Here is a 27069-nt window from a genome sequence, read left to right as displayed (position 1 = left end):
AAGAAACTGCAATCAGAAGAAAGCGTAATTATTCTCTTGTTTCTTGGTGAAGAGATGTACTAATTTCTTTAGTTTGCTTGGCAGAACATTGTCTGGAGAGCTGTATTTAACATTAGCATGTATATGTTAGCTGCTTTCTCTTGTCCGTGAAGGACAGATAACCTATCAGGGAAGCAGGTTAGATTAGTTTGGCATGATTTGATCTGCAAGGAAACATATTGACAGCCTGTGACTGTCTTGTTATTCTTTTATTGCTTCTAATTGAATCGTTTAATAGTTTACTGAAGAATATTTTCAGGTGAAATTCCTTGTACCTTCCTGCCCCCAGGCCAAACACTGTCACCCCCCCATCGTTACTGCTGCACCAGCTCTGCACTTTTCCCACACCACACATGCGTGCTCTTGCAACATCTCTGAGCAATATAACATTCTCTGTTGGCAAAGGTATAGAGTGCTTCTTCACTTCATAAATACTGTTTGCTTCCCGGGACCCACTACAACCCATTCCTGAAATTCCAGATCAGCATTGTCAGTGATAATCGAGCTCCTGGTTTCAAGCTGTGTGCTGTGCAAGCCAGAGGCCAAATGTAGTAACCCAGGAATGCATGATTGCAACGACTGTCACTTCCCAAGGAACTCTGCTCCCTGCTGAATGACTGCCCTGTCCGCATACCTGTGGGTGTCACTAACACAGTGACTCTTTCCTGCTGTGTTTGTCATATAAGGGAGGACAGCACCTCAAGCAGCTGAAAGTTTTGAAGTGATCATTTCCTATGCTGACAAAATGGACATGCGACTCACTGCTGTTTTCCGGACTGCCCTGTACCCTCTTGCTAGTTATTTGTTGATCCAAATATGTACCTTCTGGAGTGCCCTTCTGGCACTTGTATGTTTTCCTTTACATGAAACAGGATGCTGGAGCGTGATCAGCCTTCAGCAAGAAACCTGGCAGGACACCCCTAAAAAGACCATGGTTGGGGCAGGTCTTCAGTTGAGGTTGTGTGTGTTTGGTCATGGGGGAGCTTCCTTGTGTTTTTCATTTCTGACTAGCGTCTTCTGTTGCATTTTTGTAAGGATGTTGTCCTGTTATGATCTGCACTAAAAATCTTTTTTCATCTTAATCTAATGAAAGGTTTCCTAAATTGTGTTTCATGTTATACTGTTGGCATGCAAGGCATATCAAGGCAGTACTTGATCCTGAAGAGCAGCCAGCAGAGCTGGTACCTGCAGATAAAAGCTCAGAATTGGGGAAACAGTGATTCTGTCCTTAAAGGCTTTTTACTCCTTCCAGTCACTGAGCCCCATTTCCACACATTGTCACTAGCTGTAGCCAAGCTTGCAGTAAAAGAGGAATCTGAATTACTTGTACAAACAAGAGTCTCTAACACTGATCTAACCTAAATTCTGGGTTGCAGGGCTGTGCTTAATTTCTGAGGTAAAAGAAGACCATGCCTTATCTTGACAGCTTGGAAATGGTGACCCCTTAGAGTGACTCTGTTTTATTCTTTTCAGTTTCTTTCCTTCGGTAGCACATTCATTTCGAGATACAAAACCTTGATCTTTGTCGGCACACACGTAGAGTTTGTGTGTGCTCCTGCCAGAGCTGATGTGCCAACCAAAGAGTAGCAAGGGAAGTTAATAGTTCATTAGGAGGGCAACTACGATGTTACTCCATCCTGGTAATAAATATATGATTGAAAAGGTGAGCGTAATGTAAACTGCTTTGCTGGAAAGATGAGAACTGCACAGAATACCATGTGATTTAGTTATGTGTTCATCTTTTCATTGTTGCTATGGAGTGCAAGTGACACCCGTAACTGCTGTCCCATCAGTTCAACACCTGCTTCCCCTGCTCTGTCTGCTCTGCTTAGCTGTTCTTGCTGCTGCTGCTGTACATCTGTGCTCAAGTCCTTTCTCTCTTCCATTCCATGACCCTATTAAACCTGATCAGGGAGGAAAGTGTTGACATGGAGAGACCTTGAAGCTTTAAAAGACTTGGCCTCTTCCTTGTTCTTAGCTGAGCCCATCATAGTGTTTCCAACACACCTGCCATAAAGCACAGCCATTTCCAGATTCTCTATTTTCTGTACCATGCTAAAATGTCAAGGTGGAGTCTGAAACTCGTGTCTTGCTATATAAATGGCTCCTATAGCATGGTAATACTTGTCTGATCATGTAGCGTTAATGAAGGTGCACTCTTCCCAGCTACCCTCCTGGCAAATGAGAATCTGCAGAAAGAAATTTGAAATAACTATTGATCAGATTTAAAGTTAACTACTAATTGCCATCAGAAAGCACTAGGCTGCTGCAGTTTTAATCCATAATTATTAATAGCTCTGCACTTTCACATTGGATTTCTTCTGCTGACTGCCATTCAAGAAGCCTAATCTTACATCACAGGAGGGGTTGTGAAAAGTAGCTGTTCAGCTGTTCCTAGCTGATGATAGTGTTATGTTTAGCGCCTGTGACATTGTTTTGAAGGATCCTATATAAATTGGGATTAGCAGCATTTTATATTTTCTTCTAGGAAACAGCTTACTGAGTATTATTATTGCAAAGACCTGCTCAGTGTGCACAGCATGGTTTATGCAGGATGTCTTAGTACAACACGTACAATGTCTGCCTTAACCTCAATTAAAACCTTGCCATGTTATGGTTGAGCAATGGCAGATCTGCAAGTTCCTCTTAAAAAGTAGGCTTTATTTCTTAACTTGTTTCAATATGATGTCAATTAATGATTTTATTTTCCCCCTTTTCTCACGTATTTCAGCAGTGTCTTATTAAAAAAAAAAAATAGAACACACAGAAAAACCAGCAGAAATCGAGCAGGCAGCTGAAGCTTCTTTCCCATCCCAGAGGTCATTTCAGCAGGGACATTTCAGGCAGCACAAGGCTGCAGAATAACAGCAGTTCTTGCTCATGGTGATAAGTAAAATAGAGAAGAAAACTGTGTCTTCATAATATAACTCCAGTAAGTTATGTGAGATATATGCAGTGCTTCACTGCGCATTGAATCGTAATCTCTTGAAGTTATATGTTTGCAAATGAATTAAATACATTTTTGAAGTGATTAAGAGATTTGGAATCACTCTGAAGGGCTGAGGTGGATCACTAATAACAGAATTGCAGACATTGCTCTAAGCATTCATTAATACTCAATCTGAAATAACATATCTTGCCTAACAGTTTCTTTTGAATATCTTGACATCGAGCTTTAGGGGATAGGAAAACGAATATTGGCTTTTTCTTGCTTGTGCACTCACATCTTTCTTCATGAGCCATACACCGTCTGTCCTGTGAAACAGGCAGCTCTGGCTCTCCATCTTCCATAAGGTTTATATATTAACTTTATATAAGTTGAGAGATTTAAGTTCAATATTAGGAGGAATTTTTTTCACTCACAGGGAGGTGAGGCACTGGCACAGCTGCCCAGAGAAGCTGTGGATGCCCCATCCCTGGAGGTGCTCAAGGCCAGGCTGGATGGGGCTCTGATCCTGATCCAGCTGGGGGCAGCCAGCCCACAGCAGGGGGGACTGGGTGAGGGACTGGGTGGGCTTCAAGGTCCCTTCCAATCCAAGCCATTCTGTGAATAACATGAATAGTGATGGATGAAGGTGCAATGGACAGGTGCAGGAGAGCCTCAAAGATCAGTTTCTTCTAATTCTTAGGGAATATGTAATGCAGTTTTCTGAGAGAATTTGAATTAAATTGAATTAAATTGACAGAACAGACTGTCTAAAGCCTGCTAAGGACTTGTACGTAAATGGATGTAGCTCTAAGCTGCTGTTAATAGCTAACAGGTTTCCTCTCGGCATTCCGTCCAGCCTTAACAGCACCTTTCTTGAGTCCACTGTGGAAGTGGATTAGGGTAAACAGCCAAAAGGCACTCCTTGTGCAGGATAGGAGCATCCACACAGGGAATTACTGCCAAGAAGCTAATGCATTCTAAATTCACACCCTAGCTTATTTTGCAACAGCTTCCCTGTGTAGGCAAGCCCTACATGTTCATTTCATTTGATGGTTAGCATTGCATCAGTGACATTCCAGATTCTGACCACAATGTTAGTAATGGAAAGTGGTTCATCTTCTAATGAAATGGTCTTTTTTTTTTTTTTTTTTTTTTTTTCCCCTAGTTGCAGCTTTTGCAGCTTTTTCTTTCATGTGTCTGGGGTGAATTTCTTCATTTCTTAAGTGAGCGTGATATTCTCCTTCTAATCTCTGGTGTCAAATGCTGCTCTCTAAGCACAGAAACTACCTTTTTTACAGTATGCTGGCTGAAGCAGTGATTGCCAAGCCTTTTTTATTCCAAAGTGTAGGTGAAAACCCAAACTGATAAATATGTCCTTTTCACTTATTTGTAATTTAGTAGTTTGTGTCCTTGTATTTTTTCCTATAAGATATCCTAGTGTTCCTCCTGCTGCGCTGTTATTGTGGCATCTCTAATACTTGTGCTCTGTAGTCATATGCCTGGCATACTTTCATATAGACATAGAGTTTCCTGGTCATTTGAGTAATCTGTTTATCAGCTGGGTTTATTTTCAGCAAGCCTTTGGTGTTTAACTTGCTTATTAAGTTTGCACGTCACTGTGGGTGATGATAGTTAAGATGGAAGAAAATGGCCTTCTTAGATTTTCCAGAAATAGTGGCTCCTCTGAGCTTACTGATGAGCCCTCATGACATCTTTTTAGGTAAGCTGCATCTCCCCCAGGAGCTCCTTCAGATCTAGTCCAGACTGTAGGGATGAGGAAACTGCTGTTTGAAATGTCAGCCACGGACTTTGAAGTGTGGATTTCTCATGTTAGTATGCAATAACAAAGTAAGCAAGAAAGCTTCCTCTCTGTGTTTGCCAACCAAACTGTTCCAGTTGCACAATTTACAAAGATGCACTTTCTGTTCACATTTCTAGGGATGCAGCTCCCACTGCGTGCAGTCTCAGTTTCCCACAGTCTAAAGGCAGAGTTGCTGTCTTGCTTCTCTCTGAGTTATACATGAGATGAAGGTTTCACAAGACAACTCTCTGCTGTTGTTGTTTTTCCCTGGGTGGGTTTTGTAGTCACATTTTCTTCATTAATGGGTTACGCGGTAATTTTTATCTAACTTAAAGAGTTGTTACATCTCCTTCACTTAATTTCTGTAACCGAGTGTCCCAAAATACTTCCATCAAATCAAGTCTGTCCTCGTTATAAGGTTGTTCTGGAAAACTGACATCAAGCAGCTCTACCCTGCAGTGAAAGGATGAAATGGGAACAGTATTTCCATAAGGAATAGTGTGTTTTAAAAGGAGTGTAGCTTAGGGGGAATAAATATTGTAAAATATTCATGTGCTGTGAATTTGATGGCGTTTTAAAGGAGTTTTTGGAGGATAGGTGCTTTGCACAGGATATTGTCCTTTCCTTCCCCACTCTTATTATGTAGAGGAAGCAACAATTTGGTACTTCATTCATCTAATTTCTCCTCACACCCCAGGAAAATTGGAATGGTTTATATTCACAGGATTGTCTCTTTATTTCAGATTTACCAAGTCTGTGTCCATATAATCCTTGCACAAGTTATGTTAAAACAGGGCATACATAAAGGAACTGTGAGTAAACTTACAGCAAATTGCTTGGCCTGGGCAGGAGCAAGTAAATTTGCAGTTGCAAGCTGGAGCAATATGTTAGAGGCCACCTTCCTTAGATCAACGCATGTATTGCAACACCAGCAAGTAATCAAACTGTAATGTACTTTAATGCAAAGCCTAGTTTGGCTTGGTTGGCAAACTAAACTATCGCTCGCCTCTAGCTAAAGCAGACAGCCTTTGAACTTTCTGACTGCAGCTGTAGCTTGCACACCTTATTTTCCCTTTTAAAAATCAAATTAAACTGTAACCTGCAGCCTCTGTGGTAAGTTTCAAGGAAAATTAAATTGTTGCTAACCTTTCTAGCAAAGATAACTGTCTCTAATCAAGCTGAAAAGTCCAGTCCCAAATTCCCCGCTCCAAGTTCAGACAAATTCATTGGAGGAAAACTCCAGGGGCTATTGAGTGCAAAGTTATTACCTCTGACTCAGGAAGTCCTTGGGCGCAAATAGCTAGAGGCTGGGAAATTTTATCAGGAATGTATTGCTCTGTGCTTCCCCTCTTCTTTCATTCTTCCTGCAGCATTTATAGTAGATCTGTCCTGGACTCTGAACACTGGGCAGCTGCTCTGGTTCTGGCTCTGAAGACAGCTCAGGCTTTCAGCACTGGCAGGCACCATCCCGCTCTTCATCATGGCCCCTAGTAGTCTCAGCACTGTGGTCTTTTCCCTCCTGTTGACTTGTCCATGCCCCCTTTAACATCGCACTAGCAGCAGCCCAGGTCCAATCACCGTCCCTTTGCACCCTTGGGGGCCACGTCCTTCACCTGTCTCCCTCTCAGTATTTTCTTTGTCCTGCTGGCAGGAACACTTGGCACTTGATTTATCCTCGCAACGTTCATGTTTTTCTTGGAGCTCTCAGAGATAGGACTTTTCCCAGCCTGGATGAGCTGCTGTTATTTCTATAGAGTCAGCAGTACAATAGACCCTCTTGGGAGCCAGGACCGTGTCTGGCTACTGGCTCAGCCTCACAAAGCCTCAGTCCTGCATGCTTAACATTGCTCTTTGATTCCCAGGATTAGCTTCTGACTGATGGCAGGTGAGAAGGCAGAACACTGCAGCACGAAAGGAAAGAAATCAATTAAGTTCACATTGCAACATTGCTTTCTCTTGGCTAGGTTATGGCAATCTTCCTCACCTTAAAGAACAAGGAATTGGGTAGAAGACATTGTTGGCCCTGGAAGCACTGAGCAGGCAGCAGTGTGTCTATCAAAGAAGTAGAAATGACAGCAGGGAGGTGTTTGGTTTTAACTCTTTGGTTTTAGTATGTATACTACCCATGCTAAATATAATGCTCAATACAGCAGCTAATATCTCTGCCCTGTAGCTTTCTCATTCTTAAAAGTAGTCTTAAACATTCTCAGTCTCTCAGCAGACTCAGTAAGAAGTGAACTAAGGTGTATTAGTCACGTTTTTATCAAGAGATGAAAGAGATAGAGATATAAAGTACTACCTGCCTTTAATTAAAATGGAATAAGTCAAAAACAGTTGGCAGTTGCAAAATTCATTATGATGTGTTACCAAAAATAGATGTCTTCATGAGAATGCAGTTTTGTTACAACAGTGGGCACTAATTAGCAGTAAACATAATTGCTGAGATAGCCAGATAGAAAACGTGTTACTAACACTCGTAATAGATGTCAGTTGGCTGGAACAGAAGTCTAGAAACTCTTAAGCCTTAAAATGCAATATGTTAGAGTACCAAAACAGATCTATGTAATTCTGTCGCTTAAGGCAACATTTGAATTTCAGGAACAATAACGTAGTGTTTTCTGCACCTGGTTTTCATTTGCAAGGAAAATCTGGTTTTAGACAAATATAACCTGACTTAGCTGAAATATGTCTGACCTGGTGTTCCTATTTCTTCTTTCCACAGAGGAGTCATACTCTGAAACTTTTACAATTTCATTTGCTAACATTCCCTTTGGCCTTCAGAAAAAAACATCTTCCAGCATCAGTTTACAGGCATAGATCTGTAGTTTATAACATCCTACTATCCGGTTTGGGATGAATGTGTTTGCTTTATTTCTTTTTGAGTAATCTCTGCAGATTTTACTGTAACTGAAAAAGTTATTTTCCTCTCTCCTCCTGTAATCTCGAACACCAAGCAATAACAACTAATCTGTGGGTGTTTTATCTGATTTAGGCTAATTTGCAATTGACAGGTTTGAGGTATCGCTTACATAATCCCCGTCTTACATATTTATTATTAAAAATATTAGCGGCTTATGGAAAGGAAATACTTCAGTAATTCGTCTGTGCTGTGATAACCTCTTGAAAGCAGGACCTTGCTGTGGTAGGCTGTTCACAGTCATTGCAAATAAAGTCCAAACAAGAAGTGTTCAGGACCAGCTCGCAGTAAGATAACAGAATTCATGACAGTTGATATATCCCACCTACCAGAAATGGGTCTTGGCTTACCCAATCTCAGCCATTAACAACAAGGCTTCTAAATCACCTTCAAAGCCACTAAGAGCAAGGAGTAAACTCAGACTGTGATTTATCCCATATAATTGTAAGGCTTGAGACATTCAGGGGTAGAATCAAGCTTGGTATCTAAATATTACTGATTAAAAAAATCATTAATGCCTTGTAATCAATCACCTGCCCTGGATCTTGCTAGCACTGCTGCATTCTAGCTTCATTGGCTGGCTGAGCTGGTACGCTGCGTGCCAAGTTCCTGAGTTGAAACAAAGTACAGCGTACTGAAGTGAAGTGCGTGCTTCCAGATGTTTCTAGCAGGAAAGCTGGAGATGCAGGATGTCAAAATTTGCGGATGCATTAATTTAAGGAAATTCTGAAGCTCTTGTTCTTTGTTAGTGTTAGTCATAGGAAAATAACCGGTGTGGTATTTACAGAAATCAGCCCCTGCAGAAGCTCACACCTACTGATAATCTGGCATATTCTTTAGCCTTGCTGAGATTTCATAAAATCATAGGATCACAGAATGGCTTGGGTTGGAAGGGACCTCAAAGCCCACACAGTCCCAACCCGCTGCCATGGGCAAGTTGCCCCACACCAGCTCAGGCTGCCCAGGGCCCATCCAACATGGCCTGGAGTGCCTCCAGGGATGGGATAACCACGGCTCCTTTGGGCAGCTGGGACAGTGCCTCACTGCCCTCTGAGTAAAGAATTTCTTCTTAACATCTAATCTCAATCTCCCCTCTTTCCTGAATGGTTGACAAACTCCTGTTGTGGAATGCAGAGTGGGGCAAGCTCTGTTAAGGAGGGAGGAAGGAGAAATGTGCAGGCTGTGGGGAATGCTTGTAAGTGTTGATGTCGAAGTATCCAGAGCAAAGCTGGGCCTGCTTGCCTGGCAGCCTGCTCTGTTTAGACTGGGTGTGAGAGGCTGCATTTGCTTCCAGGGTGATGTCTTCTGTTATCATGCGGAAGGTGATGGTACTACACAGGCATGCAGGGCTGACCATAAGTTAGGAAAGACCAGTCCTTAACAGATGTGGAGGGCTGAATACCAGGGATGCAAAGATCAGCTGATAGTGTGTGTGTGGTAGCATCTGCAGCAAAGGAAACCAGAGCTGAAGCTTTGTAGAAGGCAAATCATAACTAAGACCCTCCCTGTGCCGTTGTGTTTCTCAGTGCCCTACTGGCAGGCAAAGCCAACACAGGGCCCTGAGTGATTTCATCCCCTGCAAACCCTGTGTTCCTGCATTGCTCCCACATTTTCTATGATAAGTGTAATGTAGCACTGGGTTGCCCAGAGAGGTGATGGACATCCCATCCATGGAGACACCCAACGTCAGGCTAGCCAGGGCTTTGAGTAACCTGCTCTAGCTGTAGGTGTCCCCTGTTCATTGCAGGGGAGTTGGACTAGATGGCCTTTAAGGGTCCCTTCCAATTCATATGATTCTGTAATTGCAAACCAGCTGATGCAACTCAAGAGAAAAACATTGCATTCAGCCTGGGCCACCTTGGGAGGATGCTCCAGGGCTCTGCTGCAAAATACTGCAGGCTCACCCCAAAAGACTGGAAAATTATGGCAGGTGTTCAGTTTGCTTTTATTAGCGGGTTAAAGATAACCAAGTATATTGGTCTAAAATCCTAAGTGCATAATAACTGAACAAAGTTGGGAAAAGATAAAACAGTGTGGACATTTACTAAGGCTACATTTAACAGTAAGGAAACCTTTTCAGGTGCTCCATGTCTCACTCCTGGCTCTGGCTGATGAGTTTCTGCACGGCACTTGGCTGTTGTGCCCTGTGTATGTGGTCACAGCTCTCTGGCAGAGGGGAACCTGCAGCTCCTGTGGCTCTGGGGGATTTCCCCATCTGTCTGCCTTTCACCCCCCAGCACTGATCCACCAGGTTACTTCAGGAACTTTGCTGCTGCCTATCATCTCAAATAACGCACTCTTGGTTTTTGTTTTTCATTAATTCTAGTCTTGTTAAAATAGAGTGGCATCACTTTACAAGTTATGTTTTATGATAAGTAGTATGAATGGCATGTAATTGCCCGGTTAGGACATTCAAGCACAAACTGATGTTAAGCACTGGGCTGCCAGGTCTACAAAAGCTTCCCCTCATCCCGTGTTAATTTTGGGTGCACATTTGCAGGCTGCTGGTTTTCTGTGAACTTGAACAGGGAGAACAAAAGACTTTGCATATATTCAGGCCAGCTTGCTTTCCTTTCCAGCTCTTCTTTCTAACAATGGCTATAAATAGCTACCAAAAACAAAGGTGGTTGCCATTCAAAAACGGTAGTAAGCTACATATTTTATGACAGAGACTGTAGTATTTTTGCAGTATCTTGTGCAGGGAGTGGATACAGAAACAAGTTGTGGCATCTTAGATATCACTGCGAGATAACTCTGGGCAAATGCTAGATCTTATTTGCTTATATTAAGTATTTGGCTATCTAAATACTAAATAGAAATTGTCTTGTTTCCCATTATAGTTCGTCCTCAATCAGATAGTAATGATAGTGACGACATCGAACAAATCGATGAAGATATAGCTGTGACTCAGAGTCAGATGAACTTCATTTGTCCCATTACACAGGTATGCTATCACACTGTAAGAGATTGGGAAAGAGCTATTTCATGTCCTTCACTGGATTGTTTATTGCAAACCCATAGCACTTGTTAAAAATCAGGCAAGCATTATCAAGAGAGGAACAACATTGCTTAGGGAAGAAAACAACTGCATAAGTAGCAAGGCAGCTTCCTATGCAGGATCTGACCCCTTAACTTCAGTGCAACACCATGCATGAGTGGCAGAAAGACTTCCTGCTGTTTTACATGAGTTTTGTAAGAAGCACTTTCAGTGGACATTCTCAGTTCCTTTAAGTCAAACCTTATTGATTACAGATGGAAATGAAGAAGCCAGTTCGAAACAAAGTCTGTGGGCATTCCTATGAAGAAGATGCCATTCTAAAAATCATCCAGAATCGAAAGCAGCAGAAGAAGAAAGTCCGGTAAGCTATCAGGAATGTGTGGAAAAGCTATTTGCTTTGCTGTGTAAGTGGAATTTTACTCCACTTGTTCTAGGAAATGTATTTGGATTGGCAAGGCTACAGGAAGTAATACCTCAGCGTCTGCCCAAGTCGCAGTCTCCTCATTAGTACAGTACATGAAGGATTTTTTTCTTTAATGAAAACAATGTGCAAGGAAATATTCAGGAAGTGTGTGGGGAAGTTACAGCTACTCATGGTACCTGCACAACAGAATAGAAGAGATTGTGTATAGCTGTGAACAACAAAGAGAAACTTCAGCTTCATAAGGTTTGGTTGCTCGCTGCAGTCCTCCTGCTTATTTAGCAAACCTTAATGTTAATGAAAAATTAAATGGCTCTGCTATGCACCCTCTTCTGCAGTTAGGTTCCAATACAGATAGCAGTGAGAAGCATTGAAATTCAGCCTTCTGGGTAGTACAGAATATAAGAATGACCAGAAAGAACTGTATACTTACTACTACAATGCAGTGAAATAATTCTTAGTCTACAGCACCAAAGCAGCTTTCTGCTTTCCACATAGGATGTATTTTGTTGAATGAAAACATGTAGAAGTTGAATTATTGAACCTGAAATTCTTCTTGATATATTTCAAATTTTGAATTGTTTTGACTTTTTGAAAAACAAAACAAGAGGAAGAGAGGCTCAAAGGCTTTTCAGAGCAAATTTAGAGGGCATGTTTTGTCATCACAGAGTCACAGAATCGTAGGGGTTGGAAGGGACCTCCAGAGATCATCGAGTCCAACCCCCCTGCCAAAGCAGGTTCCCTACACCAGGTCACACAGGTAGGCGTCCAGGAGGGTCTTGAATATCTCCAGAGAAGGAGACTCCACAACCCCACTGGGCAGCCTGTTCCAGTGCTCCGTCACCTTCACCATAAAGAAGTTCTTGCACACATTCATATGGAACTTTCTATGCTCCAGTTTCTGGCCGTTTCCCCTTGTCCTGTCTCCACACACTGCTGAAAAGAGTCTGGCCTTGCCACTTTGTCCCCCACAACTCAGATATTTATAGACCTGGATCAGGTCCCCTCTCAGTCTTCTTCTCTCAAGGCTAAACAAACCCAGTTCACTTAGCCTTTCTTCGTAGGGGAGATGCTCCAGGCCTTTCACCATCGTTGTGGCCCTCCGCTGGAACTCTTTGCAATAGATCCCTGTCTTTTTTGTACTGGGGAGCCCAGAATTGGACACAGTATTCCAGATGAGGCCTCACCAGGGCAGAGTAGAGGGGGAGGATCACCTCTCTTGAGCTGCTGTCCATGCTCTTTTTAATGCACCCCAGTATGCCATTGGCCTTTTTGGGAACGAGGCTGGTTCATGGCCCAATATGTCGTCCACCAGGATGCCCAGGTCCCTCTCAGCAGAGCTCCTCTCCAGCAGGTCATCCCCCAACCTGTACTGGTGGATGCAATTATTTCTCCCTAGAATATCCTCCCATCCTTAACCATCACTATTAATGTCTGTTTTCATGCCAGATAGGCAGAATTTCATGCTTTTGTGTTGATGACCTCATGGAAACTTACAAGTTGTGGACTTTCAAATAAATGTGCAGTTGCTCAGGAAGATCTGTAGAGACCAGCAACCTGATTTCTCCACAGATAAAGCCACAGTTAGCTCACTTCCTCTATCTGTAGCTCTTGTGTTTCTGTCAGACTTGACACACTCTGCCACATGGATACAAAGTGGGGCAGAACTTCTTCCTGGCTGCACCAGTACAAAATGAGTCATCCATTGTGATGGCTCTCAGTGGCTTACTGTACTCTGGCCACTACCTTGAAGAACAAGGGAGAACAGCTTGTCTTAGCACATTATGAGGGCTATGGAAAAAAGGTAGAGGGTATGCAATATACTGTGGATGAAAACAAACCAGGAACTCTGAGGGACAGGAATGTGGCTAGGAGAAAGAAGAGGAGATGGGAAATAGCTCACAAGTTGGAGACAAGAGAGAAAGAGTTCTGGAGGATAGGAACAGGGTGGGAAAGGGCTCAGCAGCCTAAAGCACTACACAAAACATCTCCTGACTCAATGGGAAGATCCTGTTGACACCTCTGGCTTACCCTGTCCTCTGTGCAATAAGTAACCCAATGAACCTCACCATCGTTGAATCTTTGTTAAGTCACATCAGCTTTGTCAAATCACTGCTTTATACCAATAAGCCTCATTGCTGCTTCTCTCTTCCAAGCAAAAAGAGATTTCCATCTGCAACAAATGGAAAAACGTGGCAGTTGAGACTGCTCTGGTGGATCCAAGAAGTTTCATCACTGCTGATAAAACTGGTGGGGTTGTAGAACTGAATTTTTATTTTCCCTTTTAAGAAATGAATGACTTAGAGGAAATAGAGAGTAAAAAAAACATTTTCAAAGAGGTAAAATGCCCAGCTTTAAAAGCAGCTTTATACCCAAACTGAAGTTATTTGTGCTGTCTGAATCCTGGTGGATCTTAATCTTGAGTTTTGAACTTGCACCCTTGCCACTTGGACAGTGGTTATTGCAACATGCTAGAGAAGTAAAAACACAGCACTAACCAGGTTTCAGTATAACTAGATCGAGAAAGATTGCCTGGTTTTCTCTGCCTGGTCTCACCGATCTGCTGTAATTTTAACCTTTCTCAAGAAAATTTTGTCAGTCTTTGAAAAACCATATTCTGCATCGTGGGTTCCTCATTCTGGAACCAGTTGAGTTTGTGTTACTCAACATTACCCAGCGTTATTCAAGTAGGAGCAGGTATCCTGAAAGAGCACAGTGCTGGCTAGGGGAGCCCTTTCTGTCTTTACTCATAAATCAAGGCCATTGCTCATTGCAGAGCTATATAAGCATCTATCTTCTCACACATATTGTATGCAGTGTTTGTAGCCTCACCTCGAGTACTGTGATCAGTTTTGGGTACCTCAATAGAGAAGGGACACTTGAGTGCGGGAGCAGGTCCAAAGAAGGGCAACAAGGCTTGTGAAGGGCTTGGAGAATATGCCCTGTGATGAGTGAGTGAAGGAACTGGAGCTGTTTAGTCTGGGGAAATGGAGGCTGAAAGGACACCTTGTTGCTCTCTTCCAGTATCTGAAAGGTGCTTACAGCGAGAGCGGGGCTGTTCTCTTCTCACTGGAGACAGGATGAGGGGAAATGGCCTCAAATTGTGCCAGGGTTAGTTTAGGTTGGATATCAGGAAACACTTCTTTACAGAAAGGGTTGTAAAGCACTGGAATAGGCTCCCCAGGGAGGTGGTTGAGTCACCATCCCTGGTAGTGTTTAAAAGCTATTTGGATGTGGTGCTCAGGGACATCATTTAGCAAAGGGTTGTTAGTTAGGGTAGTATGGTTAGGTTGTGGTTGCACTTGATGATCTTTAAGGTCTTTTCCAACCTGAGCAATGTTATGATTCTGTGTTTCTATGTCCTTGGTGCACTTGGCAGTCCTTCAGCTGACACACACACACAGCCATTAGCTGTGTGCTGCTGGACTCAGCCACAGAAGACTTGAGGCAATCCTGATATATCGCAGTTTGCTCACTATTTTCCATTGCCTGGAAGGACACGCTAACACTTCATGCTTACAGATAACGTTGGAAGCTTTCTAAGCACTAGTTATTCATTAATCTGTTAAGTTATTACTCTTATAATGTGATAAATGGGAAAACTGAGGCACAGAGCAATTAAGTGACTTACCCATGACACACACAGCAGGCAGCTGGCAAGTCTGGTATAAAAGCTATGAGTACTGAATACAAATAAGTTCAGCACCTGAGACAAAAGTTATTCCTAAAAAGGAAAAAAAAAAAATAGATTAGGAAAGATGTAATTTCTGATGACAGGTACCATCTGTGAATGTTTGGACCGCTGCCTAAGGGGAATGACCTCTGGTCCCGCAGTATTTTTCACCCTGTTATCTTTCTCTGATTGTTTCAAGTAGTTGTGAGCCATTTCGTATCTGATCTTCATTTAGTGGCTGTTCATTTGACCCCATCTCTCCTTTCTCTGCTTCCTTAGCTCATAACAGGACAGGTAAATTTTCACACTGACTGGATGTTCCAGTGATTCACTAGTCAGCTTCTGCAAGCCTCATTGAATCTATTTATTCCCCTGTAAGTTAATTTCCCTATTTATCCATCAGTGAGGATTATATCACTGCACTGCAGAGTAATGGGGTAAGAGGTGGTTACCTGCAGTTTACAGAGGACTTCAAAGAGAGAAGGCAATATAACAGGAGTTCTGTGCAGTGTTAGTATCATTACCAAGCTGTGTACAGGGAACAAGGGAGCAATCTACAGGTGAGAGGCTCCGTCTCTGCATTCCTCCCTTCAGCTGTTGATTCCCACCCATTTAGATAAATGGATTTATTTTTCCCCACAGAAAGCCCGTGAAGAGGAAAAGAGGTAACGGGGAGCTGATGGAGTGTGAATCCCAGATAAATACAATAAAGCAGCAGATGTTATGTAAAAATCTTGTGTCTGACTAATACGACTCTTCTCACTTACTGGAGTCTCTTTTCTTTTTAACAGCTGCCCTAAAATTGGCTGTAGCCACGATGATGTAAAAGGATCAGATCTTGTGCCAGATGAAGCACTTAAAAGAGCGATTGACAGTCAGAATAAACAAAGCTGGTAAACGCTGTAGAAGTCGGCTGGATGTGCCGCTGCCACAAAGAAAATTTGTTATTAGAGGTTTTGTGAGATAAGCTGCTGATTGTAAGCAGGTTGTGTAATGGGTTGTTATTGAAAGTGTTTCATTTATAGGCAAAGTTGAAGGTCTCTGTTTTAAATGAAAACATTTTTTTCATCTGCCAAATATGAGGAATTCCAGGTTATCTTGTTGTTTTTTCTTTCCCCTTCTTGAAATTCTAAATGTTGCATTTGTTAAATAAAATGTGGTTTTCAGCCTTTAACTTCCCGAGTCAGCAAGTTAACTTTTTCAGCATATTAGAGGTACGGATTCTGCCAGCATTAAATTGTGAGTGCTTTGCTCAGTATTGCAGACCAGTGTTACTGTCTCAGCTGCTGGGAATACTGAGAAAGGCATTTCCACCAGGATATACCCAGGTTATATACCCAGGTTATATACCCTGCTTAGGAGTGCTTCAATACAAGCCACAGGAAACTTCCTACGAACAATAAGTGCTACACATCTGTACCTTGTATATGGACACACCACCTTACTACGCACCTTAAAGGATCTTCGCCTTGTTCTAAAATTATTGAAAGCTCTGCACTAACTTAGACTTTCCTCGTATTATATAAACTTCATTTGGGTACAAATCCAAGAAAGGATGTAAACTCTGATTCCTTGAGCTTTGGGATCCTCAATGGGTTAGATATTTCCTAAATCTTTCTTAATGTACGAGCTGATGTTTAGTACCAAATATAGCCGGGGTAACCAAATGCTGGGCTTTTCATTCTGGGTTGCTGTTTGCTAACAGCTTTCCTTTATTAGACCATTATTAACCCCAATTGCACTTGAGTGCAAACAGCTTCAAACTGAAATTATTATTTTGTAATTGAAGAATGTTAATCTGCAAGCTGATTTTGGAGCTAAAAAAGAAAAAAGAAGGAACTAGGGCATTATTATTTGCACTGAGCTTTTGTGTTCAAAACACTTCATGAGAATTAGCTGGGTAAAAACTCAGTAGTGATCAGGAGTGATTCTGTCTGGAAGCCCAATTGGAACACTTGAAACAGATTTGAGAGCAGTTGAGCACTGTGCACTTTTTTGTCCGCTTTGGTGTGAAAATCAAATCCCTCTTAAGACATCTCAGGTCAAAGGCTGTTCAGGAGACATGTTACTGGTTTTCAGAGACGTGATAGAGTTAAATACCACAGGAGGGGAGGTTAAGTATTGTTTGTCTTAAAAGTGGTGATGGTGGTGGTGGAGGGATCCTTGTGTTGTATCTTTTTCTTTCATCTCTTAGCTTGTGGTTGAGTTTTCTCTGACATCATTTATTAGCAGAACACTCAGAAACAGAAACCCGTGTGAAACTTACGTTGGTTCAGCAATCTCTGCAGGGGTGCATTAGTATTGCCCTCACGGATCTAATTCAGTCTCCTCACTGGTAATCAGGATACCAAGACTTCAGATTCAAAGATGTATCTCACATTCAATGGGTGCAGTTTCACACCTCAAATTTAGTTCATGTGGGTGTCTGGATGCTTCGAATAATACATAACATTATAAATGCTAAGTTATGCCAGACTAATTCATACCTTTAAGCTGGTGCCATGATGATGGCAAAACACTTGATCTTCCTTTCCTCCTTTGCTGCTGCCTGGTTGGGGTGGCTGTACTCACTGACAGCTCATTGCTGCTTCGTTGGGTTTTGTGTCACAGCTGTGACCTCGCTGTTCCCTATGTCCTATGTCCCTTCTAAACTCTGCTCTGGATAGAAGTAGCTTGCAAGAGTTAAAGAGTAAAAATAAGTGTCTGTGATGAATAGGCTGATCAGTATGACTCACAGAAGTGGAAACAACGGCAGTTAATGCTCGAATCTTAATCTGTTTTGGCTATAAGATATCGTATGTAAACAGACATATGTTAACAGTTCACAGAGTAATTTGTGTCTCATTGCTTGACGTCAGAAATTTTGCAATATTTAAGGAAAGGAACTCATAGGTGAGGCTCTTTTCTGTTCCATGAGGGGTCTTGTACAAATGCTGCCAGCCTACGTGGAGTTGGTGAAGGTGTGACACTGAAACTTGGTGAGAACCTGTCTCTGCCAGAGAAGTTCCATATAGTGTTGTGATTGAAGAAGTGTCTAATCAAACACATAAAATGCAGTAGGGATCTATATGCAGAAGTGTTCAGTGGTGCCCTGGGGCATGAATCATTAGCACAGCTCTCACTGGAACAGATTTTCCATCTTAAAAGTAGAGACTCCCTCTGTTTTCCAATCAGTGGAGCCACAAAGTATAAAAGAAGAACTAATCAGGCAGACATCTCATGGAAGATTTAGCACACTTGTGCTAAAAGGGGCATGCACTGCTCTGAATCAAGGGTACATTCATCATTGCTGCTCTTGAGCTGTGATCTTATTCATTCTAGAAGAATCACAAAGACTGGGCTAAGTCAGTGCTCCCTTGAGAAACACCCGGAGCAAGAGCAGGGGCTGGAGGAAGTGAGATCGATGACTCAACGCCAAGGCCAACACACTGCCTTATTTTAGACAATGTCCTCTTGGATATACTCATGTTTCCTCATGAGTGGCTGATGACAAAGGTCTTACCTACCTGTGGTCACAAGTACCTCATGACGTTTTTCTCAAGAATAGCTCCAGCACTGTGGCTGAAACTAGTGCAGAATTCACCGTGGAACAAGATCAACTTTCAATGTGATTTCAAGTGAGTGTTAATCTCTGCCTTCCCTAGAAATCTCCCTGTATAGGTCTGAGAGGCAGCGTGGCCCATCAGCCTGGCACTAATGACAGTGCTCTGTTACATAGTAAAGATTCACCTGGGAAACGTGTTTCCTGGAGTGGAAAATTCCTCCTTTCTCTTGCTGCAGCCAAAGCATTAAACCAAGGGCACCTCATCACACACAAAGCGAAACCATCGGTCATCCAGGAGTCTTTTTTAACAGAGAAAGTACTGACTGCAAACAGTGATTCCAAATAAGCAATGTTCTATTTCCTGATCACAGAGGATTTACTGCTCATCCATGTCATTTAAACACGTGACACGCTCACAGCAGTGTCCAGACAGAAACTGTGTGTGCATGTCTGTGGCCAGCGAGTGAGAGAAGGAAGAACATCCCCTTGATTGCTGAGCAGGTGAAGTGCTGCGACGTGTGTGAGTCGGGCAGTGGTACACATGGATTTGCTCAGCCTTTTCCTGCTCAAGTAAGCTCTGCAGCAAAGCAGGACTGCACCAGCAAATGTACAGATGTGTGTGTTTTATTGCTTCAAAACACTGCACACGAGGTAGCAGCAGGGTGGAGGTGGCTGTGCATCTCTCTGTTCTTCTGCACTTAGTCCAGACCCGAGGACACAGCTTGAAAGCACGCACATGAATCGAATTGCATGGGAAGCTTACCAAAGGAAGTGTTTGCTTGTAAACAGCATGAATAGGATCCTCTCTGACCGCAGGGGAAGCGGAGAGCCGCTCATTCACTGCCCGCTTGTGCAATCGGCTTCTGAAGTAAGAATGGGGCTTGAGGTTTAAGACCTGAACCTTCACACATCTCCAAGCAACAGAAGCAGCCTTCATGCTCTAAGGTCTGTAAGGGGACTAAGTCAGGAGGTGCTGCTCATGGGACTCCTTGGATTTGATAACAACGAGCTTGTCAAAAGGGAATTATGTAGATATCCCAGCAACAGACTGGCCTGTGGGAGGGCTCGAGGGGAGGCATCTGAACACCATCACACTACAGTCCCTTTGATGTCATTGCACTCTTGTCACGTGTTTGATATCTCAGCACTGAATCCACCACTGAATGTCGCAGTGTGTAAGGCTGATGGTAGCATTACCGCAGGTGTGATTTCTTGCCCCAAAATGGGACTTTAGTTCTTTATCACCTGAGCACACAACTTGGAGCCTTTTCTGAGCCGGGGGATTCTGTACAGCAGCTCTGCAGCAGACCATGTGTTGGCTGCTGGGTTTACACTGCTGGCATTAAGTCCAGCAGTTGTGTAAATGTCATCAGAGGTCTTGAAATAGCTCTTAATGCGATGGTATTTATTTTTCTGATAGTTTAATATTTGCCTGATAGTTTAATATTCACTCAAGTACTGGTGTGTCGTGCATCTTCCGATAACTAACACAATGACTTATTAATTTCTTCCCATAGCAAGCAGCCGGTTTATTTATAACTGGCCCAATCCAACAGGGTCCCTCTGCGTATCCCATGGGATACACTGACAGAAAACCAGACCTGTCCCAGGCACTGGGGAAGTGGGGTGATGGTTACACAATTCCCATTGCTGCTGGCTGCTCCAGTTACAGAGATAAAGGGTCAGAGAAGTGGAGCAGTGGAGACAGATAACTGCGCATCACAGGGCGAGCAGCTGAGCTCGCAGTGCAGGCACTGCCAAGCCTAAGACAGATGCTGGAATGCCATGGGAGAAGAATTCCTTAAGTAACATGGGAATGGAACGGTAATGCCCAAAGTTCCCTTAGGGAACACTTAGGTAGTGATAGGACAAGGGCGAATGGCTTTAAATGAACATCACGGAACCACTGAGGTCAGAAATGACCACCGAGCCCCTTGTCCCGTGCTACAAAGATGGAGGCATATGTGGAATGTAGGCAGCTGCAATCAAATATGGAACCTGAAGATCTGATCATGTCTCTTTGCCAGAGTTTCCTAATCCGTCTTACCATAGAGAAACATCCCTCGCTTCACAATCACACCTTATTCATGTCATCAAAATGGATGATATGGGAATATTAAATATTAAAATGTTTTGTTATTTACAGATTAGTAATACTGTGTAGTTTAGGAGGGATGCTCTGAAGGTCGTGCCTCCTATTTTATAACGTTGGCCCACAGTGTCAGAGGCGGATGCTGGTGATGGGGCAGTAGTGGTTGAGCCTTCCCACCAATATTCAGTTCTGTGTTGTTGCCATGGGACAGATGGCAGCAGAGGGGCTGAATGGAATCGGACATGGAAGTGCGTGTGAAGCAAAGGTGTGTCACTGAGCAACTCCATGCAGAAAAAACGGCACCCACTGATGTACACTGATACTCAATGAGCGTTTCTGCAGATGGGACTGATCACTGATGGGACTGATCACTAATGGGACGTCACTGATGGGACACATCACTGATGGGACTCATCACTGATGGGACGTCACTGGTGGGACACAGCCTTCCAGGAGAGGAAACACGGAGCAGAAGTGCTGATGGCTCCGTGCGTGCTTTGCCTATAAGGGGAACAAAATACACCAGTGCGTTCCGAGCTGCAGTGAATCGCTCCGAAAAAATCTGCAGACGTTCTTCGAATTGTTTGGTAAAGGAAAAAAAAAAATATATATAAAGGCAAAGAAAGGAAAATGCAGCCCCTGGGATATCCCTTTATGGCAGATGCATTTTGTGTTTAAACGCATTAATGGCTCTGCTATGCCGTGACTCACACAGCAGCACGGTTTCACGCGTTTCTTAAAATACACGTTGAGCGCTGACGGCGCCGGGCGCTGCCTGCGGGAGCGGCACGGGGAAACCTCAGCGCCGATGTGAACTGAAGCGCCGGCCGTGCGCTAACACTGCGGCTCCCCGCTCCTTGTTCGCTTTGCTGCCCGTTTCTCCCTTGCTTTCCGGCTCCCCGCCCTACAGCTGCCCCTCGCCGGCTGCCGGGGACGCGGTTTCACGGGGGCTGATCGCCCCGAGGAGCCTCGTGGCGACAGAGCCGGGCTCCGCTTTTCGCTTTCGCTCGTGGGAGCAGAGCGGGGCCTCCGGAACTCCGCAAACGGGCTCGGGGTCGGGGTCGTCCCGGAGCGACGGGCGCGGCCGGGCGCATCGCACGGCGGAGCTCGGGGGCACGGCGGGGCGGGCGGACAGCGGGGCGGAGCGGAGCGGGGCCGGGCCGAGCTCCCTCCTCCCACTTCCCCGTGCGTCAGGGCCGGGAGGAGGAGGAGAAAACTGCTTTTTTTTTTTTTAAAGCCTCCAACTACTTTAGCGCGGAGTCGGCAGCAGATGGTGGACACGGCCCGGGGCTGCGGCGGGGACAGCGAGGGGATGCGCCAGCCGCGCTCCGCCCGCCCTTAGCCCCCGGCCCCGCTTCTTCTTCTCCTTCACCTCGTCCTCCGCCATCACCTCTTCCTCCTCTTCTTCCTCTCCCCGCTCCGCTCCGCGCCCCCCATGAGCCGCCCCGCTCCGCCGCCGCCCCGCCGCGCCGCCGCGCTCCTCCTGCCGGCAGCCCGCTGCCGCAGCGCCCCGGCCAAGCGGCTCCAGCCGCTGCACGACGGCCCCGCCGAGGAGGCTCCGGCCGCCAAGTGCCCGCGCCTGGCCGAGTGTCCCGGCGGAACCCCGGACTGCCTGAGCGCCCCCGGCTCGCCCTGCGCGCCCGTCTCGCCCGCGGCCGGCGGAGGAGCGGCGGGGAATGTGGGCACGGCGGGGCCCAGCCTCATCGCCTCGTACCTGCTGCTGCCGCTGGCCGAGCGCGAGCAGGTGTCCCGAGCGCTCAGCGTCAGCTCCGGCCGGGAGCTCCGCTGCAAGGTGAGCGCCGGGCGGTGCGGGCTCGGAGGGGGCTGAGAGGGGACGAAAGGCTTCGGGGCGGTTCGTGCTTTCCGTCGGTTTGGCTTGTGCTCCCCGTCGTCCGTGCGGAACGAGCGGCGGAGCCGCGGGGAGGCTCCCGGTGCCGCTCCCGAGCGCGCTGGCGCTCCTCCATTCCCGGCATTGTTTGCAAAGAGTCTCTAGACGCGATTCCGCTCCCAACGCCCTCGAGAACGAACGTTGTGCTCGTTTCCTTTGTGCAGGTGTTCCCTCTCAAACACTACCAGGACAAGATCCGGCCCTACGTCCAGCTGCCCTCGCACCGCAACATCACCGGCGTGGTGGAGGTGATCCTCGGGGACACCAAGGCCTACGTGTTCTTTGAGAAGGACTTTGGGGACATGCACTCCTACGTGCGGAGCTGTAAGAGGCTGAGGGAGGAGGAGGCCGCCCGGCTCTTCCGACAGATCGTGGCGGCCGTCGCTCACTGCCACCAGTCGGCCATCGTGCTCGGAGACCTCAAGCTCAGGAAGTTTGTCTTCTCCAACGAGGAGAGGTGAGCGGCTGTCACCGGGCAGGTGGGGGGAAGCCTGGTTCAGAAGGGCAAAGAGCATCCCAGGAACAGGGTGGACCTGTGCCCCGTGTGTGCAGTGGGGCGCCTGCTGGCTGTGGTTGGGTCTTGGCTGAAGGAATGGAGGGAGCTCTCCATCAGCCTCCCCTCTTCCAGCAGAAGTTCAGTGAGGCAGTCACAGGGAGTTGGGTCTAGGTGATGATGGATGAGTTTTGGAGTCAAATGGATGAAGGGACGGGATGTGGAGGGAATGAGGGCAGCACAGTGCTACTCAGCATCTCCGCGTTGGTGGCAGTGCTTCTGCTGCTCCATGGATATGGGCATGCACGGCACAGAGGGCGGTCCATGGTTAAATGTCCCGCAGAGGGGAAAGCTGGTAGAACTTAACCTAAAGCCTGAGTTATGGCAAGGTGGTTCCAGCTTCCCCCATCTGCTGGCACGCTGCTGGGATCAGCTTCTAAATCTAGACCAAGGCGAAGCATTCAGTGTCTCCCTGGAGAGCTGGCTGCTCTGTGCACTGCGCTGCATGTGGCAGGGCTGGGAGTGCGGTGTCAGCCCCGGGAACTGACCCTGAGTGGCTGCTGTGCTGTAGGAAGCTCAAAACATGGGCACAGGCTGCAAGGGGGTCGTGCTTAATGCGACGAAACGGAAGGAACCACTGTGTTTGGTTTTCTTTTTTAACTGCTTCTATGGGATATCGGTTGTGAAGGTGATAAGACGACGAACCAGAACTGCGCCTCTTAAACAGAAACAGCCGTATGTTGACATGCAAAGAAAGTAATTCCTTTGAAGGAAACTATTGCAGCTTTTCCCGCCCCTAGTGAGATGAAACATTTGTTGAAATGTTACATTGCACACAGCCCGGCTCGTTTGGAAATTGGCGTTGCACAGGCGAGTGTCATGTGCATTGCGTTTGGCAAGAAGAGGGTTAAGCAATGGCAGGCGGGCGCTGGGGCTCACCAGCACAGGTGCAGTTTCAGTGCTCCCTCGGCCAATCCCGGGCCCACGGTTCGCATTGAGTCACATTTTCCGTTTACAGAACCGATGGGTATTTTGCATTGCAGCGGGAGGTCACGCCGAGGACAGGCTGCAGTTAGCACATCCCTGTGGCACGTGAGCCGTGGCTGCTGGTGGGAAGCTCCCGGTTTGCCACTACCGGGAGCAGGGCACCACCTGGAAAGGCAAAAGGGAGAAAATAGGGATTGAGCAAGCTGGTGAGCGCCGAAAGTGCAGAACAGCCAGGCTTTGTGTTGTGAAAATGAATGCTGGGATGGCAGCAGGAGCCTCGCCGGCATTCCTCGAGAGCCCAGCATTTGCTGTCAGCCCAGCAAACGAGCGTACATGTAGCTGCACTTGGGGCTGGGATCAGCATCCCTGGTGCAGATTAGGAAGTTGTCGCCTCTCCTTTGCTAAGGCATGGAAGGGAGCGGTGGTCGCTGTGCAGAGCAGTTGGTCTTGCTGCCACATGTCTCTAACCCATGGCTTCTCCTTGTTGCACCCTGCAGGACGCAGCTGAGGCTGGAGAGCCTGGAGGACACGCACATCATCAAGGGCGAGGACGACGCGCTGTCGGATAAACACGGCTGTCCTGCCTACGTCAGCCCCGAGATCCTCAACACGACGGGGACGTACTCGGGGAAGTCAGCCGACGTGTGGAGTTTGGGAGTGATGCTGTACACGCTGCTCGTGGGCCGCTATCCCTTCCACGACTCGGACCCTAGCACCCTGTTTTCCAAAATCCGCCGCGGACAGTTCTGTATTCCTGACCACGTCTCCCCCAAAGCCCGATGCCTCATCCGCAGCCTCCTGCGGCGGGAGCCCTCCGAGAGACTCACAGCCCCGGAGATCCTGCTCCATCCCTGGTTCGAGGCGGTCCTGGAGCCGGGATATACAGACCAGGAGACAGGGACTTCTGATCAGATTGTTCCAGAATACCATGGAGACAATGACGATATCAGTTCCTTCTTCTGCTAACCCTGATATCTCAAGAACCTCGCCATTCTCACCTCTGGCATCTCCATAGGGTTTGGTTATTTTATTTTTCCACGTTACAGACTCAAAGCATCTTAAAGTGCCAGTATGGTCAGAAAAGTGACCTTGTTTCAGATGAACGTCGACCTGCAGATCTCTGCTGTGAGCACACACAGAGGCTCGATGCTCGCCTTGCTGGCAGCATGGTCCTGCTGCCTGGAGGAGCTGCATGGTTCTGCTCCTGCCTCCCGAGCCCTATGCCCTTCCCTGCTGTGTCTTGGCTGCAGAGTCTTATTGCTGGCAATGGGAGAGATGCAGAGCCAGCCCTCGGCATCCCCCTTTGCCCCAGGTTGTATGGACGGTGATGTGCAGTGGGTGGAGGGCACAGGGCATTTCTCTAACTGAGCAAATCTGACAAATTAGGTATTTTTGTTTTGTTTTTCCCTTCATTTGTTTTAAAGTTGGGGGAATTGACTCGGTGTCTTGCAAAGCAGTTTTCTGAATGTAAGTGCACTTTAGTGAGGGAAGGAGGTCTTCATCAGCACATCCAGCTGCCTGCTCGTTGCCCCAATCAGCCCTATTTCCATAGGGATGAAGCTATCAGATCCTCCCCTAAGAGAGATCCCTGCTGTGATCACTGCCGGGACCCTTCTGACATGGTTGTGGTGGGGGGAGGGGGATGTAGCTGATCTCCAGCTGGATCCCCTCCAATGCCATTCGCTGAATGCAGAACCATTTCAAATAGCCTTCAGCCTCAAGTTACCGCGGTGTGTCCTGTGCGACTTCATGCCCTCAGCAGGCTGGTCAGGCAGCGGGTCTCAGCTCTCAGTGCCAAAACGTATCCGTTTCCCCAAGCATAACACTATCAGGAGGGCACCTTCCCTTGGACAGCAGTAAGGGGCATCTTGTACAGTATATGTAAACATGTTCGTGTCTTCCTACAGGCTCAGTTCTTCTTCCCCCCCTTGCTCCTAGAAAGTCAGTCTTAAGAATAAAATCTCTATACGCCCTTAAGTTGATTATTCAGGTATGTTGTTGGCCTGTGCCTACCTTTGGATTTGTTTTTTTTTCCCCCCCTTAAATTTTGTTCTTTTGTTTTGCATGATTATTCATAGTCTTTCCAGTGTGTGTGGATAACAAACAGACCTGGATCATTAGCTCCCCAGGGTGGGGGTAAGTAAAGCTTAGCCCTGCCTCAGATTCCTCTATTCCAAACCTTGTGCCCAGTGGCTCACACAGAGATGGCCATCTGCATTAGAGAGAGCACAGTGCCCGATGGATGTGGGGTGGGCAATGGGGTCATCCCTGGGGTGGTCTGGCATTGAGCTGCCTGCGCGTTGCGGGAATACCATGTATACCTCATGGACTGTGTACTTTGTACATACCTTACGTGTGGGGGGGTCATTTTGTTGTTGTTGGGCTTTTTTATGTTTCGTTCCATTGTACTTTGTCCTAATAAGAGGTGTCAAAGAGCAATTTAATGTGAATTATTGTTGGCAATACTAACTTGACAGAATCATGAGCATTAAGAGCAGGGCACTACAGCTCTCCGTTGCACTAAACCTCTCATGATTGCTTGACATTTGTATCTGTGATACAGTTTAACCCTTCTCTGAAAAAGAACAGTGAATTTGTATATATTGGTAGAAAAATCTGCTAGAAAAGCTGAAAACACTATGATGTCCAACCTGTAAATATGTAGATACCTGTGGAAACCTGGATGATAAAGTCTGACTTGTAGAAAGTTTTAATAAACTTGGTTTCATAATGTTTGCTCCCATGCCTGGTGGTGTCTCAGAGCGAATGTTGGGCTTGGCCTCAGCGCATCAGCTTGTGGCTGTTGTCTGCAGGTGGCCCATCACCCCCTGGTTAAATCTGCATGGAGGCGAGAGGGGATGGTGGATGCTGTTCCCAAACTTTTGGACTGGGGATGTGGAAAGGGCATGAGCTCTCCCTACAGTTATGTGGGACAGGGCGTCCTGTTTGGTGAGGATGGGGAAGAGAAGTGGCTCTGCTTTGGAAGAGTCAGTCTGGTTTAGCCATTGGGTTTCAGCTGCCCAACTTAAGTCACCCTGCTGCCTTTCAGCCTGTGCATTCTTTTACAACTAGGTGCAGATGGCAGTGAAAGGTCCTCCTGCACCTGCCTGCCTGGCCATGGGATGCACAACCCAGTGGAAAATTGGGTCTCAGGTGTCTCCAAGGGAGCAGCTCTGAGGGCACTGGCAGGGCTGGAGCTGGGCTCCGGCGCTGCCGGTAGAAGCACAGAAGCTGCCCTGTGCTCCTGTTAAAAATGGGCTGAAAGCTGACAGAGCTGCTGTGCTTTG

The 27069-nt window shown here is 46.1% G+C and overlaps 2 protein-coding genes across 7 annotated transcripts in view; both read left to right on the top strand.

Moving 5' to 3' along the window:
• NSMCE2 (NSE2 SUMO ligase component of SMC5/6 complex) overlaps positions 1–15952 on the top strand; it is a 117790-nt gene extending 101838 nt beyond the window's left edge. For 5 of the 6 annotated variants that reach the window (XM_085539313.1, XM_015856275.2, XM_085539314.1 and 2 more), the window contains 3 exons: positions 10527–10630; positions 10939–11045; positions 15570–15952. In XM_085539313.1, coding sequence (XP_085395439.1) covers positions 10527–10630; positions 10939–11045; positions 15570–15675 — 317 coding nt within the window. In that variant the 3' untranslated portion in view covers positions 15676–15952. The remainder of the gene's footprint in view (positions 1–10526; positions 10631–10938; positions 11046–15569) is intronic. The other variant, XM_085539311.1, reaches the window with a different exon arrangement.
• Positions 15953–21634: 5682 nt separating this feature from the next.
• Positions 21635–26513, top strand: TRIB1 (tribbles pseudokinase 1). Its single transcript, XM_015856274.3, has 3 exons — positions 21635–22206; positions 22467–22759; positions 24280–26513. Exons 1-3 carry the CDS (start codon positions 21850–21852, stop codon positions 24746–24748), a joined length of 1119 nt encoding a protein of 372 aa, XP_015711760.2. The 5' UTR covers positions 21635–21849; the 3' UTR covers positions 24749–26513.
• Positions 26514–27069: the final 556 nt, after the last annotated feature.

Source organism: Coturnix japonica, chromosome 2 (assembly GCF_054131305.1).
Source record: "Coturnix japonica strain WE chromosome 2, WE-NBRP24, whole genome shotgun sequence".
NCBI lineage: Eukaryota > Metazoa > Chordata > Aves > Galliformes > Phasianidae > Coturnix > Coturnix japonica.
The sequence above is the reverse complement of the archived record's forward strand: the minus strand, read 5'-3'. Positions and strand labels throughout refer to the sequence as shown.